At 41.3% G+C, this 17,067-nt stretch overlaps 1 protein-coding gene across 1 annotated transcript; it reads right to left on the bottom strand.

The window, feature by feature from the left end:
* Positions 1 to 5,532: 5,532 nt before the first annotated feature.
* Positions 5,533 to 11,608, bottom strand: LOC128199559 (uncharacterized). Its single transcript, XM_052889642.1, has 2 exons — positions 11,235 to 11,608; positions 5,533 to 6,976 (listed from the first exon to the last, which is right to left on the bottom strand). The coding sequence occupies exons 1-2, from the start codon at positions 11,606 to 11,608 to the stop codon at positions 6,058 to 6,060; spliced, it is 1,293 nt and encodes a 430-aa protein (XP_052745602.1). The 3' UTR covers positions 5,533 to 6,057.
* Between the last annotated feature and the right edge of the window lie 5,459 nt (positions 11,609 to 17,067).

Here is a 17,067-nt window from a genome sequence, read left to right as displayed (position 1 = left end):
TGTAATGCGTCAATGTATTCAGCCATGGATTTAAATTCTGTGTAAGACATGTGATACAATTTTCTTAGTAGCACTACTCGGCGAAATAATCCTTTATCCTTAAAAGTTTTCTCTAGATTATTCCAGGCTTCCATTGCTGTTGTAGCGTTGCGAATATATTGTACGCAACATGGTTTAACGGCAAGACAAATTCTAGCGAGGGCTCGTTGTCCACGCGTTGGATTTTCATCTGTGCCCAAAATACAGCCCCATAGGCCCCTCAAGGTCAAGGTCATGCGCATTTGTAATTTCTAGCAATTGTAGGTCGTGATGCCATCCAGTTTGTCAATCGATACACCTCCAGCAAATGTTTGCGTAGCGTGAACATTCTGTTTATTCTGATCAGCCATTTTTCTTGTTTTCTGGTCATCAATATTTATTTTCTACTCACCACGTTTTCTGGGTAACATAACCTTTGTTGGGCAGAGCTTGAATCTGAACAGGAGCGATCTATGATGGTGGTGGTGAGAGAAGCGACTGATGAAAACCAGCAAATAGATACAAATATTTATTCAAAAATGTTGCACTAAAAATAATATAGCACTTATAACAATGATGGATGATAGTAGATTACAATAGTTTAAGGATAGTTAGTTATTCTTATATAATAGCATTTGATCTTTCCGATCAACACCTTTTATATAGTTGTTATATTCTACTATAACTTTTGGTTTCCGTTAACCTGACGATATCGTTTTCTAGATTCAACGAAATCTGAGTGATGTTCAGTCGAAATCATCAGTACATTCCTTTTATCCCTATAATTGGTGACGCATACACCACGTGCATTATATCTAGTAAGCAATGTACCTCTAGCGATCTTCGACTTAGTTATCACCGGATTCCTTACTCGATTAGCTCTAAGCGTGCCTGTTAGATGTGCGTTGTTGCACCAACTTTTCTGCTAGTGTCATGGCCATGGCCTTTGCCTTTAAAAACAGTATCATCTGACGCACAATGCATAAGCACTTTCTGCGTTAGGCCAAGCATGGCCTTTGCCTTTAAAAACAGTATCATCTGATCCACAATGCATATGCACTTTCTGCGTTATGCCATTTGTATCTGTTAGTACATAATAATTGAACACCATATTATGCCTTTGGCCTTTAATATTTGTCTAATTCTTAATCGTCCTCGCCACAGTATAATACTTTCGTGAATTGTTAAATTTTTAGAAGAATTTACTTAAGTTTTCATAAGCTAGTTAACTTTCCGCCGTCGAGGTCAACCCCACACATGCCACCACGGGCGCCTCCCACAAGCGGGTCAAATCCCTGCGGTAGCGTCTCTATCTGAGCAATGCAAACCAAACGACACTACCGTCTTCACGGTAGGCGCCAGAATCCACGCGCAGGAAGCCATGCTTCGGTCGCGTCTCCCCTGGACCCTTGCGGGTCCGAGAGAAGAAACCGGGCTGCCGCAGGGGCAATTTAGGGTGTAGGAGTGGGGATGGCCTTTAATTGTGATGTGTGTTGGCATGCCGGGGCAATTTGGGAGGATGGACGGCAGGGCGACAGGGGCGCGAGTCTATCCTTGATCCCTTAGTCGTCCCTGCCGTCGGTGCGTGTGTAGCGCGATTGGGGCTATTTCTCAGTCAGTTTGTCAGTAGCTGTCACACGGAGTGCATTTTTGCTGTGTTTTTCCATTCAGTTTCCGATATGGGCATCTGAAACAAACAGTAATTGAGAAATTTAATATTTCAGGTTTCACAGAGTTTAGAATTGGATGAACCATCTGGTAGTTAATCACTCAACCCAAAACGTCCAAGTCAGCTAGACATAACATAAAAAGAACCTGCCCCAAGAAAAAAGCGATTAAACTTCCAAAAAAACAAGAGAAACTATTTCATACTGCTCAAAAACTTCTTACCACTACAGATGAATGGGAAGTTATAGGAATGGGCTATGGTATTCAATTGAAAAATTTAAGTCAACACCAGCAAGATGTTGCAAAAAAATAATATCTGAAGTCATTTTCTATGGGCAACTTGGAAAACTGACAGAAGAATCGTCAATCTCTCTAAAAAACCAATATAATCCGTACATTCATTCAGTACCTTTTAATACTCTTACTCCATCTCCACAACATCAATCCTACGCATCTGCTCCTACTCCATCCCCACAACATCAATCCTACGCATCTGCTCCATTTTCTGTCTTTCAACCACGGGTTATTTTTTAAACTCAGTACAATAATAAATTTAGTGTGGACCATTCCACATTGCGCATGTTGGTTCAGTTGAACTCTTGTTCTGATTTATTGCAGAATGAAATGTTTAACTTTTTACTTCTTGTATTTTTAATCTAGTTGTATTATTTGATTGTTTTCCTGGGTTGACCATTTCTAGACTTCTAAATCTAGTTTCTAGAAACTTTTCTAGTTGAGTCCTCGGTTTAATTCATCGGTTATATTCATGTCACTTTCCCACAGTCGATGAGATTCATTGTCTAATCTCGATACAACCAGATGAATAATTATAGCATCCCACTGATCGGTTTTAATGTCAACATTGTTTAATGCCTTTAAGCACGATGTTGTATCCAGTAAGTGTTTAATTGCAGTTGCAGATTCAACTTGTATCGATTGTTGCCCAAATAATGTTTTCATAATAGCATTACAGTTGTACTTTTTGTTACTATAGCGTTTGGACGCTTCTATGTAGCTTGCAGCTGTAGTTTGGAAGTTTGTGATCAATGAATCTTTATTTCTCTTAAAGAATTTACATTCACACAATTTACATTTACAGAGAAACAACTATAAATAAATCTTATAAACTATTTTACAATCAGCTGAAAGCAAACATTTTTTTTCGTTCTACCTACAGAAATGTACGATGTTCGGTGCGAAATCGTTACCACAGTGTAAGTGTTAGTGGTAATACCACTGTAGATATATTCTTAATTTAGTTTTAAATGTGTTGAACGATTTGGCATTCCTCACATCCACAGGTAATTATAAATTTGCACGCCTTCAAATTTTATATGTCTCTTACCGAGACAAGTCCTTTGACGCGGTAACAAAATATGATCCTTTCTACGGCTGTTTGTAAGTTTCTTAATAACATCTCAGGTTCTCCTGTTAAATTTGACTTTAAGTAATGGAGCTTTTGTACATCTGTCTATGTTATATTTTCATGGATAAGCGACACAAACATATCAAAGAAGGTTTGCCACTCAGTGTAATGACCTGAAAATTTTGGAAGTTCAATCCTAGGTAATTTTGTCTGAACTGTAGCTGCTGGTGATTGATTTCTCATGACTGCAAGCTTTGTGAATGGGGACGTTACCCAATACAATGTGATCCATAAACACAGCTTTGATAACAAGAATGATTCCTGAAAACTGTCCTGCAAATCGTCGTAAAGTAAGACGACTGTCCTGCTCCGCAGTAACTTTTGCACATATCTCCAAATGTGTTTGATTAAATATTGGTTATAATTTATTTAAAGCCCAATCTAGATGTCAAATATGTGTTTTGACCTTATCTCTTGATTAGATTTTCTAAAATTGCGTTCTGCCTTTTTAACTGGTCAAACAACTCCTGTTGTCCTTGCCAACTCCATTTTTAGGTATTTTTTTTAGGTTTAGGTAATAAACTGTTTCAAACTATTGACATATACTATTAGGATATTTGTGACTAGTTCAACTGCACTGACAAATATTTCAAAATAGGCAGGTAATAGTAGCAAATGCAAATAAAGTTAAAGTTAAAAGTATATATTCAAAGAAATGTTCACATTTTTGTAGGTTATGTGTCACAGTAAAATGAATGTCCAAATTCTTTGGCGTTCTAGAATGTTCAGAAATATTAATTTTCTTAATGTTTAACAAACCGTTATACGAACTTACTACAGTTATAGTCCACTGAAATTAAGTTTTAGTCCGTTATGCCTCCACTAATTCAAACTTCGCGCCATCTATAACAAAAGTTGCACAGGATTTAAGGCAATGGCAACGCAGCTTACGTACATTGCTGTCAAGCACATCGTATTTGTAACCAATTGGAGCTACTGTTCATGAGTGGTTCATCTCGAAATGACAGCTGTCACCAAACCGGCAGGTCGTTGAAATCGTTGTAACGTAACCGGTCGCGCGAAGTAAAACGGAAAACAAATTTTCAAGAACGAAAATTCCCTTCGTGGAGTCAACGAGAGCAGTAGCAGTCCAAGGTACGTCGTGCATTGTATTGTTATTGTCTAGATCTGTAAGGCCATAAACTGCGTTAAGCGTGCCTCTCGCGTGTCCATACAAAAACGACCCGCGCGTGCCCATGCGCGTGCACACGCTCGTGAGCCCGTCGCGTGATACTTCCGTGCAATGGGGCACGCATGCACGCGACGTGATCACGCATCACGTTGGACGGGTCCACGCGCGAAGCCCGCTAGCGGGTGCACGCGCGTGCTTGTTCAGTTGACAGCGCTATCTCGAACCGACCGCACGCGCGTGCCCGGCCCATAACAAAAAATGACAAATTTTGATACAGAAAGGGTAATTGTTGAAGTTCAGTGTCGTCCTGCCATATGGGACCAATCAAGCGAAATATTTAAAGACCGGGACGCTAAATCAAAAGCATGGCTAGACATTTGTAAAGTACTGTTTGAAAATTATGATGACTGGAGTGAAGCAGAAAAAAACATACAAGGTAAGTACCTACACTCTTTATTTATTTTATAATAACGTAGGTTAGGTAAACTATTCTTTGCGCCAAATTTTTATTTTTAATAATCTATGCAATTAGTTATATATAATTAGTTATTTCAATTTTATTTGTGTCAATTAAATGTTTTCAACAATTAATCCAACTATAAAATTAAAACTCGGAATATTTACAATAATTTACCTATGTAAATATAAAATCATGCTTATATTCAAAACTAGTGCAGAGATACTGCGTATTTCTGAACATTGTGAAATTCGTGTGAACAATGTCCCATAATATTGGTATGGTTTTATATTGCTCGATAGATTCCAAAGTTCTTGCTTTCGGCCACGCGGTTATGTTAATAAAAAATGTGTGGTAAAAAACCGTGAAAATTCAATTATTGAATGTACATAAATTATAATAAATTATTTTTAAGTAAAAAAAAAACCGCCTTCAAAAAACGAAGAACTAAAAAGCAAAAAATAATTATTTTTTAATTATTCACTTATAAATATGATTTACAAGCAAAAACCGATAAAACAAATGTACTTACTTTATACCTAGTGATAAGCACTGAAACATTTTGGATTCAGTGCCAAATGAAACATTGAAGTGCGTTCAAATAGCACCCCATTGGCACCGACTCCAAAATGTGTCAGTGCTTATCACTAGGTATAAAGTAAGTACATTTGTTTTATCGGTTTATGCTTGTAAATCATATTTATAAGTGAATAATTAAAAAATATTATTTTTTGCTTTTTAGTTCTTCGTTTTTTGAAGGCGGTTTTTTTTTACTTAAAAATAATTTATTTTTTGCTTTTTAGTGTTCTAAATAAAAAAGGTACACGTAAATGTTGGAGTTATCTTGTTTTATTGCAGAGTTCCTATAGCCATGTTTCGGCTCCAGCATCAGATCAGCTATGTCTTCGTAATATTCCTTGATTTCCATATAGGGTAAAAGTGCTCGGCAATACGAATCAAACGAGCCCAAATTTGTTGGAGCTATGTCGTTTTATTGCAGAGTTCCTATGGCCACCTTCCGGATCCAGCATCAGATCAGCTCTGTATCTTCATAAATTGCATTATCATGCAAGTTACTTCAGAAAATATCGTTATCGCTTCGAGTGTACCTATAATATTAAAAAGATTCCCTCAAGTTTCCCAGGATCCCATCATCAGATCGCAACCTGGTTTTCATGGGACCAACTAGAAACGACACCCTTTCAAACAAAAAAAGAATTTTCCAAATCGGTTCAGCCGTTTTCGAGTAATCTCCGAACATACCTAAAAAAAAAAAAAATAAAAAAAAAAAAAAAAAGATTCCGACGAATTGATAACCTCCTCCTTTTTGAAGTCGGTTAAAAAAGCCAACTATCTTCAATAAATACTGCGATCTTGCCATGACAGCTGTCCGTCTGCAACGAAATAATCTGCGAAGTTATCGCGTAATGTATACGAATCTCTGTGGGTATTTCCAATTAACCCCCGAACTGAACGTATATGGTCTGGTATAATGACAATATCATGAAAGTCATTAATTTGACTTCTTGATCTTATAAAATTATGCAAAATACAAATTGTTTTAAGAAAACAAATTGCTTTGTCTTTTCCAACGTTCAATGGACGATGGAGTATGCGAAATTTATTAGCCATGATACCAAATGTACACTCAATATAACGTCGCGCTCTCGTTAACCTATAATTGAATATTTTTTTTTTGTAGTTTAAATCGAGAGCTCGAGCATATGGCCGCATGACATGGCTAGATAACCCAAATGCTTCATCTCCTACAATAATATAGGGCAAAGCTGCGGTTGCAGCAATGTTTGTTGGTTTATCATTGTGTATTACGGGCAATGCTTTGGCAGGAGGAATATCTATTAAGTCATTGTTGATTTGTTCGTACAATCGGCTTTGTGTGAAAATTGCGGAGTCAGATTCTTTACCCTGCACTCCCACGTTTATATAGGTAAACTCATAGTTGGCGTTACACATTGCAAGCAGTACAATAGAATAGTAATGCTTATAGTTGTAATAGAGGGAACCACTATGTGGAGGTCTTATAATGCGTATATGTTTTCCGTCTATTGCACCTATGCAGTTAGGAAACTGGGCTTGCGTTAAAAAACCTTTTTCAGTCTCTTCCCATAGCGCACGGGAAAATTTTGGTATACATTCTTCCTTTAACCTTTCAATTATAATTTGACAAACTTCTGTTACTATTTTTCTGACCGTGGTTAGTCCTGTATGATACGCCAGATGAATATCGACGAAGGTATGTCCACTGACTAAATATCTGTAATAAAATAAAATACCTGTGTTATTGTTTCAGTGAAAAAGCTGCAGCAAAGATGGAAAACTGCAAGAGACACTTATATAAGAGTGAGGTCTACTAAAAAAAAACTTAAATCAGGCTCCGGTTCCAGGGCAAATAAAACATACATTTACTATGACATGCTGTCATTTTTAGATTCAAACTCGAATACTCAAGGAGAAGAATCGGCAGACAATTTTAATCAGTCAGTAGAGCAAAACGCGTCACCGAGAACTTCACAAAATAATACGATTATTGAAGAAGATTTGATTAATATACCTAGCACCAGCTCCAGCGTTACCAAAGAAACACGATCTTCCAAGAAACGTAAGTGCGAATCGCCAACTGATTTCGAATTAGAGTTGTTAAATTGCGTGAAGAATAACACTGCAGATAATATGGACGAAGACTTGAATTTTTTTAAGTCATTATTACCAACTGTAAAAAAATTGAGTTCCTTTAAAAAATTATTATTTCGTACGAAAGTATTAGAAGCTTTGATTGATATAGAAAAAGAAATGATTATTACCATTGATGACCTTTCATTAACGCAAAATACGGTAACGAATGATTTAGAATCCTTAAATGTAAGATCAGATACGAACAATGAATAAATAGGTAACAAGAAAGACTTTGAAGATTTGATTAAGACTGTTTAATTATTAAGAACAAAAGAAAGAGAAGAACATGAAGAACTATTTAAGTTAGTAAAAAGCGCAATTTTATATTTATATTTTTCTGGTCTCACGTGCAATTATTATGATATGCAAGGGCATTCGCCAAAAGTTTACAAGTTTACGGTGTAATGTTCATAAGGAAAGAAACGGGGTCGATTCGGACACTTTTATCTTAAACCCTATTTTGGGGTCAAATAAAAAAGTGTATCAATAGACCCCTTTTTTACTTAATGGACCTTTTTTTTGAACCTACTCATAACATTGCTCCTTCATATGTCCTCTTCTTAAATTTAATCTTTTATGTAGTAAACTGTGATTATGATTGTGATGATAAATAAGAATTTAAAATAATATTAGTACCCGATCTAGTAATAGAAGGGAATAATTAATAAGGGAAATATTCATATGTAAAAACTTGCAATCAATATGCGTCATTATAATTAATACTTTGTAAGGTAGGTATATTAATATAATTAAGACATTTAGACTTATTGTACTGTTTTAACTGTTATTGTGTTTTTTATTTTAAACTTGAACCTGTGATTTTATTAGTGTATTTCAAATGATTAATCAAAAACTAATTGTAACGTAGCGTTTATGCAAGACACTGTGATGACTGTTGTGATTAAGTATACAACGTGTCCCAAAATTCAACGATAAGCGGGCGCCAAAAGATTGACCTGCTCATGAGCACTTAAGGAAAAATAATAAAAAAAATATACCTAAATTTTTTTTTTAGTTACAAAATAAATTTTAAAATTCTTTGAAAATTTACACCTTGTATGATATTTTGAACTACCGCAGCTACAATTTCTTAAATATGCTTAAGATTTTTTTTGTATCGGAACCTAAGTAGTACTACTATTCACCACAACTCTTAAAAACACCACAATGCCCGCAGTTTTTACACAAAAAAATATCAAAATATTTTTTTTCCCTCAAATTTTTAAAGATTTTTACTTTCAGTTTACTTTGACTCATGGTCTTGCAAAAAAAAGTATGAACACCGCTATGGCAAGTTATTTTCAAAGTTGACGCAACTAATCAAGATTTCAAAATAGTATAATACCCTAGGATAACTAGTCGCAAAAAAAAAAATATGCGTACCATTTGTAAACAAGAACTAAATTTCTAAAATGTTTTTGCTCCTAGAAATCACTTTTACTTTATGCACAAAATGATGTGAGTCATACGTTGCAATTTCCTAGAATTTTAATGGAACGAACGATAACATTTAAAAATAAGAGAGAGAGAGAGAGAGAAAGATAGCGATAAGTATACGTTAGAGAGGGATAGACAGATGTTCTTTGTTGAATGACAATGATGCAGGTAAAGAAAATCCTGTTCCCAGCAAGTCAGTACGCTCTGCTCCTTTGTTTACTGCGCAACTTTCCGTATTCAATTGACGTGGCTCTCGTACTAACGACTTTTGGCTTTGCATTTTGGACTGGACTTAAGTGATCTGCAAACTGAACTGACCTGGCATTATTTTGGACTGTGCCTGTGTTTTGTGAATTGGACTTTTGGTGTATTTTGGACTGTTTAGCGTTATCATGCCGCAACCATACACGCCGATGGAATACGCTAACATGCATCTCATTTATGGAGAATGTCGGTGCAATGCTAACGCTGCTAGCAGATTGTATCGAGAAAGGTACCCAAACGCTCAAAGATATCCAGATTATCGGGTATTTATGAATGTGCATCAAGCGTTTTCGGAGGGTCGTTTGCCGTCAGCTAGAAGAAACGCTGGAAGACCTAGATCGGAATGCGATGAAGAAGTTCTCAATGAAATAAACATTGATTCAACTACCTCAGTGCGTGCCATAGAAGCAGCTACGGGAATCCCAAAAAGTTCAGCACATCGAATACTAAAACGTCATCGGCTACACCCATATCATTACAGACGTGTACAAACGTTACTATCACGGGACTATCCACTGCGGATCGCATTTTGCCGAGTGATGCTTCAAAAGCATCGGGAAGATCCTCAGTTCTTGGATAAAGTACTATGGTCGGATGAAACAACCTGCAAGAAAGATGGCTATTTAAATCTTCACAACCTACACAGCTGGAGCAATGAGAATCCGCACCTGATGAGAGAAGACAAATCCCAATATCAATTTAAGGTCAACTTATGGACGGGCATTTTAAATGGAAAAGTGATTGGGCCTTTTGAATTACAAGGAAACTTAGATGGGGACAGTTATTTGAACTTTTTACAAAATGATTTGCAAGAATTACTAGAAGACGTCCCCCTAAGCGACCTTCAAAATATGTGGTATCAAAATGATGGTTGCCCAGCTCACTACGCTCGTCCTGTGAGACAATACCTAGACCACGAGTATCCGGGGCGTTGGATCGGGCGACTTGGTCCTATCCTATGGCCACCCCGATCACCCGACCTAAACCCCCTGGATTTCTTTTATTGGGGTTGTCTCAAAGACAGGATCTACGCAAAACCGATTACGACATTGGACGAGCTTCGGCAAAAAATCACTCAGGCTGCGGCACATATCAATGCTAGAAGATATGCGCGAAAAATAAAACGGTCGTTTTTAAGGCGATGTCGTGCCTGTATTAATGCCGGTGGAAAACAATTCGAACATTTACTTTAATGTTGTGTAATTAAAATAACAAACACATTTTTGGAACATAGTAAAATTTATTACTAACAACAAGAACAATTAAGAAATTTGGTTCTTGTTTACAAATGGTACGCATATTTTTTTTTGTGACTAGTTATCCTAGGGTATTATACTATTTTGAAATCTTGATTAGTTGCGTCAACTTTGAAAATAACTTGCCATAGCGGTGTTCATACTTTTTTTTGCAAGACCATGAGTCAAAGTAGACTGAAAGTAAAAATCTTTAAAAATTTGAGGAAAAAAAAATATTTTGATTTTTTTTTGTGTAAAAACTGCGGGCATTGTGGTGTTTTTAAGAGTTGTGGTGAATAGTAGTAGTACTTAGGTTCCGATACAAAAAAAATCTTAAGCATATTTAAGAAATTGTAGCTGCGGTAGTTCAAAATATCATACAAGGTGTAAATTTTCAAAGAATTTTAAAATTTATTTTGTAACTAAAAAAAAAATTTAGGTATATTTTTTTTATTATTTTTCCTTAAGTGCTCATGAGCAGGTCAATCTTTTGGCGCCCGCTTATCGTTGAATTTTGGGACACGTTGTATAAAAAAATTAGTGAATAAGTAGGTATAGATAAAACAAAAAACGAAAACGATAAAACTGTGTAATTTAGAAATAACAAAATATAATTAATAAATGTAAGAAACTGTGATTAATATGATGATTAATAAGTGTGCGGTTATGTGTTTCGGTCCTAAGAACAGAGTGAACCACATCAAGAAAAACATTTTAAGCCATATTCAGGTGTCACTGCCGAAACAATAAGAACTTCTTCTTCTTTCTTGCTTGATGTGGCTAAACAGTAATGTGACTTACATAAATTGGCAAAAAAATATGAGTGTTCTAAACTTTTGTTAAATAATGACTGTTTTTTACATGAATAAAGATGATTATTAATATCGAAATGTCTTTACTTACCGCAATGTCATTGCAAATCGTTCCATTGGTGATACGATTGACGTAGATTTCAATCGTAGATTGTTAGTCTTCAAATAGGGCTCCAGTTTTGAATATAATTCATCATAGACTTGTAATGAAACTTTAAAATATTTGAAAAAAAACCTTTCATTTTCTCTTAATATACCAAACTTCACCACGAATTCCCCGCACAGTAACCTAGATTCAACGTACGGGCTTACTGGCTGGCGTCTTTTTTTGGCAATTCGTCGTCGCCGTCGTCTTGATAAATAATACAACATTAATTTATCCATAATTACTCGACTGTACACCTCCAACGTCAAAATTGTACTGAGAAAACTGCGACGCGGATGCACGCGCTGATGCCCGCGCATAAGCACGCGAACGTGCTCACGTGCGTGCACCAGAAGCGTGGCCCGCGACGTGCTCACGTGCGTACACACGCGTAACGCAGTTTATGCCCTTAGGGTCACACAGTAGGTACACACCTCCCCGCCTCGGTGGGGAGGCCCAGATAGCTCCGGGGTCCACTATGGACCCCAATTCCGTTCCCCCGCCTTACCTGGAGGCCCTCTTCAAGGACCTCCGGGAAAAATTTCCAGGATATCTGGAAACGTTCTTGTCTGCGCAACCGGTTGCGCTAACGAATCAGGTAGGCAGTCGTCCCCTTCCGGGAAACGCCGCCGCACCCCCCGCGACCCCCGCTACCCCCGCGTCCCGTGTCCACGTGCTACCTGCGCAGGTAGCGCGCCCGTCGCAGGCCAGCATACCTGCATCCCGCGACCCGAGACTAGTAGCCTCTCGGCCCCTTTCGGGCCGCTCGGCTATTTCGACTCCGTCCGTAGGGACTAGCGCGCCTAACGCGAACCCCGGGCCCTCAGCCCACCCCAAGGGAGCCCTGCCCTCCCAACCAAGTTCGGTCCATAGGCCTTCAGCCATGGAAGTCTGCGAAGTCCCAGACTCACCGGCTTCACCGGCCCCGGAATCCATCGACGAAGGCTTCACCGTCGTCGTTGGCAATAGAAAGAGGCGCAAGGCCTCTAAAAACTCCGGAAACAAGGTCACTGTGACTGAGAGCAAATCTCAGTCACAAACCCGTACCGATTCAGAGTCCCAAACAGACTCCGAAAGCGAGGATTCTCCCATGGAGGAACCTCGCAAGGAGAAGATCCCGCCCCTGATTGTCAGGGATAAAGACGCATGGGCGACGAAAGTAGTCCCCATGCTAATTAAGGACAAACGTCCCATCCCAACCGCGAACCTCATGACGTATGACATTCGCGCGGTGTGTGCTACTTCGAACGACTATAGGCACCTAACCTCATTATTGCGGTCAAACGCAATAGGTTATCATACATACGCTCTCCCCGAAGAGCGAGTCCTCCGCGTGGTAATCCGCGGTCTCCCGAAGGAGCTCAATACTGAGCAAATCAAAGCTGACCTCATCGCACAGGAGCTCCCTGTGCACGAGGTCCACCGAATGTACCGCACGCGTACAAAGGAGCCCCTTGATCTCGTCTTGGCAATCCTCGACCTCTTTCCAGAGGGCAAGAGGATTTACAACCTCAGGGCCATCTGCCACCTTTCCGGCCTCTCCTTTGAGAAGCCAAATAATAGAGGCCAAATTGGCCAATGTCACCGATGCCAATTATATGGCCACAGCCAGAAAAACTGTTTCGCCCGTCCCAGGTGTGTAAAGTGCCTGGGAGACGGCACAGTAGATTGTCCCCGAAAGGAGCGGATCGCTGAAGTGCCCCCAAGCTGCGTGCTGTGTGGCGAAGCCGGTCATCCCGCGAACTATCGCGGATGCCGGAAGGCCCCACAGCCAGGCAAGCGAAGGGGTAGGGCAGCGGGTCGTAAACCTGCGGCTAAAAAGCCCGCTCAACAGTTTGTGCCTGCGCCGGTGCCTACCACCAACGCATGGTGCAAACCTTTGTATGGAGCGCCTATCGCTCCCAGAGCGGCACCGGCTTCCCCGGTCGCCAATCAGCCCCCGCGGCCCACATCAGTCCCAAGGCCCCTCAGGCCCAAACAAACGTGCACCAGAAGACCTCTGAGTACTTGAGCGCATTTAATATGGAGGAGTTCGACCTCTTCATTGCTAAATGCAAAGTAGACCCCTTCAGGGCTCACCTCGAGCAGAGTAGCATGCTCCGCGCGATGGAGAACTTTAAAAATTTTTTAAATGGCTCACAACGGTAGATTAAAACCGCATTCCCTGACTGTCGGCTTCTATAACATAGACGGGCTTAACGATAACATACTCGGGGTCCGCGAATGGATACGCGACCACAAACCGGACATCTTTTTGGTGCAAGAGACCTTCTTGAAACCTAGCCTTCGCGATCCCAAAATAGGGAATTACTTAATGATTAGAAACGACCGGACCACCCAAAGGAAGGGAGGTACAGCTATTTATCACAGAAGGGCTCTTCACTGCACTCCTCTCGATCCTCCCGAGCTTATAAACATGGAAATATCAGTATGTCAGGTCAGTATGACCGCCGATCACACTGGTTTCAATCTATCAGAAAGGTGATAAACACCTACTAGAGAGTGACATTCAGACACTCCTCTCTTTAAGCGACTCCGTCATCCTAGCCGGTGACTTTAATGCCAAACATACCAGCTGGCTTAACACTTATAATAACTCTAGAGGACTGACTCTAAGAAGACTGACTGACCGTGAAGACGCCAATTTCATTTTGCTCACCCCTGACAAACCAACACGTTACCCGAGACTGACCGACAGACATAACCAAATTCCGAGCGTACTGGATCTGGCACTTCTAAAGAACATCGCTCTTGAAGCGAGTCCATTGGAGGTGTTTTCAGATATAGTCTCAGACTCGGACCACCGACCAGTCATACTCCAGATTGGCCCCCCGCCCTCCACGACCCCCCCGACCAAAATTATAATCAATTACATGAGACTGTCTGAGCGTCTCAAGCCCATGGCTTCTCAGCACCTAGACCAAATTCCTGACGAGATAGGGACGTTAGCAGAAGCGCTCGCAGCTTCTTCAAATCTAAATGGTCATATTCGCGAAGCAATAAATGATTGCACTAAGGTGGTCCCTGCCTTCAGCACGGCCCCCTTGTCGTCGGACTTACGGGTCCTATTTACAAATAGAAACGCCCAGCAAAGACGCTATGACTCTGAACCAACACGACAAAACGCGAGTCTACTCTGGACTCTCCAAAGACGGTGCAAGCGTCGCTTGCGCTGGCGTTTTGACAGACAATGGGATGACCGACTGAGAGAGCTCGAGCCATCGCACGTAGCATTCTACGACGTGGCGAGACATCTCAAAGCCGACCGTCTCGCGGCCACCCCACCTCTCAAACGCCCTGGCCTCCCGAACGCGATCGAGGATATCGATAAGGCCGAATGCCTAGCCGACAGTCAGGAAGCCCAGTGCACTCCGAGCACTATGGCACTCGTAAAATCACACGCGAAGAAAGTGAAGTCCGAACTCACTTCTATACTATCTCGCCCCCCGGACGGAGTCGAAATTACCCCCACGTCATGCGAGGAAGTCTCTGCGGTCATAAAGGGTCTGCGCAAAAAGAAGGCCCCGGGGCCAGATAAGATTAGTAATAAAGCACTAAAGCTTCTCCCGGTCCAGATAATCAACCTCCTGGTGAACATCTTCAATGTTCTCCTAGCCCACTGCGCCTTCCCAGACGCATGGAAAGAAGCCACGGTCATTGGCATCCACAAGCCTGGTAAACACCGTGACCTCCCGACTAGCTACCGTCCGATTAGCCTGCTCAACACCATTGGCAAGGTGTACGAGATAATCATTTTGAATCGTTTAAAAGCCATTTGCGATGAGAAGCAACTTCTCATCAATCAACAGTTTGGATTTCGATGTAAACACTCGTGTGTTCATCAAGTGCATCGCCTCACGGAGCACATTCTAACCGGTTTTAATAAATTTTCGGCGCTCTTCTTTGACGTAGCTAAAGCTTTCGATCGTGTTTGGCACGAAGGCTTGATATACAAGCTAAACCGTTCCGGCGTACCAAACAAAATGGTCCGCTTGCTACACAGCTTTCTGTCCAACCGCACCTTCAGGTACCGTATAGACGGTACGCTCTCATCCCCCAGACGGATTCGCGCGGGAGTCCCCCAGGGCTCCTTGCTCTCCCCGCTTCTATATTCGCTCTACACGTGCGACATTCCCACCGATCACCCGGGCGTTCACGTCGCACAGTTCGCGGACGACACCGCACTGTACGCGACGGCCGTAAACCCGCGCTCCATCAGAGCCCGCCTGCAGAAGGCGGTCAACGTCATAGGGACTTGGTTCCGCCTTTGGCGGATAGAAGTCAACCCAGAGAAGAGCGCAGCTGTGCTCTTCACTGGCAAACCGTTTTGCCAGAACAAACTCAAAGAAGTCTCACTCTACGGAGCTCCCATCCCCTGGCAACGTACTGCCAAATACCTAGGCGTGACCTTCGATAACCGCATGAGCTTCTCCATGCACATTAGGAAAGCTAGAAAAAAGGCTGCATACGTAATGCACCGCCTCTACTCGATGATTAACGTTAAAAGTAAATTGTCCCTCCGCTCAAAGCTAACGCTTTATAAAACTACGATGCGTCCGATCCTAACCTACGCTAGTGTAGTGTTCGCCCACCGTCCCAAAGCGACCCTTAAGCCGCTTCAAACTCTGCAAAATCGATTCCTACGGCAAATCACGGGCGCGCCGTGGTTTGTACGTAATAACGACCTCCATAGAGACTTAGAACTACCTTCAATAGCTAATCACATGAAACAGCTCTCTCAAAACTATTTTGAAAGAGCTGCCATCCATCCCAACCAACTAGTGGTTGAGGCTTGCAACTATACTCCCAACCTTAACGCTAACTCCAAGCAGAGACGTCCCAAAAACGTCCTTTACGATCCTGACGATGACATGACAACTGACAATGCTCCCCAGGCAACACAATCACAAGCTACACAGCGTCTTCGCCGGCGAAGACGAGGTCCCCGATATCTAACGTCACCCGGACGTGGGTTTTCTAACTCACGATCTCGGGGGCGTCCGGACTGATTCACTCAGGTCACGGTTAAACCCTTCCGAATGGCCCTCTAAGCCGAGGCCCGAGTCTCATAGGAGACGCCCTTAGAGAGCCGTTCAGTCCTCTGTTTTTATTTCAGCCTTCGTGCACAGGCGATGCTTCCACGCTCGCCCACCCCCCTACCGGTGACGTCGTAGTGGTTCCACATGGAGCTAGACGGCATTTACTCAACAAGAAAAAAAAAATAAAAAAGAACGGAGACATTCGACCCTGGGCATAAGACAACACGGACGGTCCGCATCGCCGCGCGCAATTAGGATAGTGTTAGTCATTGTTTAATCTGTGGTCTGAATAGACAAATTTTGTATAAGTCTCTGTGTCTATGATTTTTTTGTTTAGCTCTCTCTGTGACCAATAAAAGTAAAAAATGGCTGCTTAACTTCTTATTCTTTCATTTATAATTAAATGACTATCCGTATCAAGTAAAAACCCGATAAACCGACTAACGAGACATACTCGACTTAACATTCATGGATAATATATTGTCTACGATTTTAGTTAGGAGTTGGAATATGGAATAGTGTTTAGCATCAGTGTCTCATTTAAATCCCCAGTAGGGATAAGCATAACCGGTTCTGTTCCGACGCCCTGGGTAGAAGTGGCGCAAAGGCAGGCCCGTCGTCATCAACCCATATTCGGCTCACTGCTGAGCTCGAGTCTCCTCTCAGAATGAGAGGGGTTAGGCCAATAGTCCACCACGCTGGCCCAGTGCGGATTGGCAGACTTCACACACGCAGAGAAT

Source organism: Bicyclus anynana, chromosome 26, assembly GCF_947172395.1.
Source record: "Bicyclus anynana chromosome 26, ilBicAnyn1.1, whole genome shotgun sequence".
NCBI classification, from domain to species: domain Eukaryota; kingdom Metazoa; phylum Arthropoda; class Insecta; order Lepidoptera; family Nymphalidae; genus Bicyclus; species Bicyclus anynana.
The sequence above is the reverse complement of the archived record's forward strand: the minus strand, read 5'-3'. Positions and strand labels throughout refer to the sequence as shown.

Bases quoted from the DNA above. Each gene is read 5' to 3' on its own strand.
- LOC128199559 (XM_052889642.1), bottom strand. From the start codon at position 11,608: ATGCGCGGGCATCAGCGCGTGCATCCGCGTCGCAGTTTTCTCAGTACA. The intron at 6,977-11,234 runs GTAAGTAAAGAC...ATTTTATTACAG, and splicing joins CGATTTGCAATGACATTGCG to ATATTTAGTCAGTGGACATA.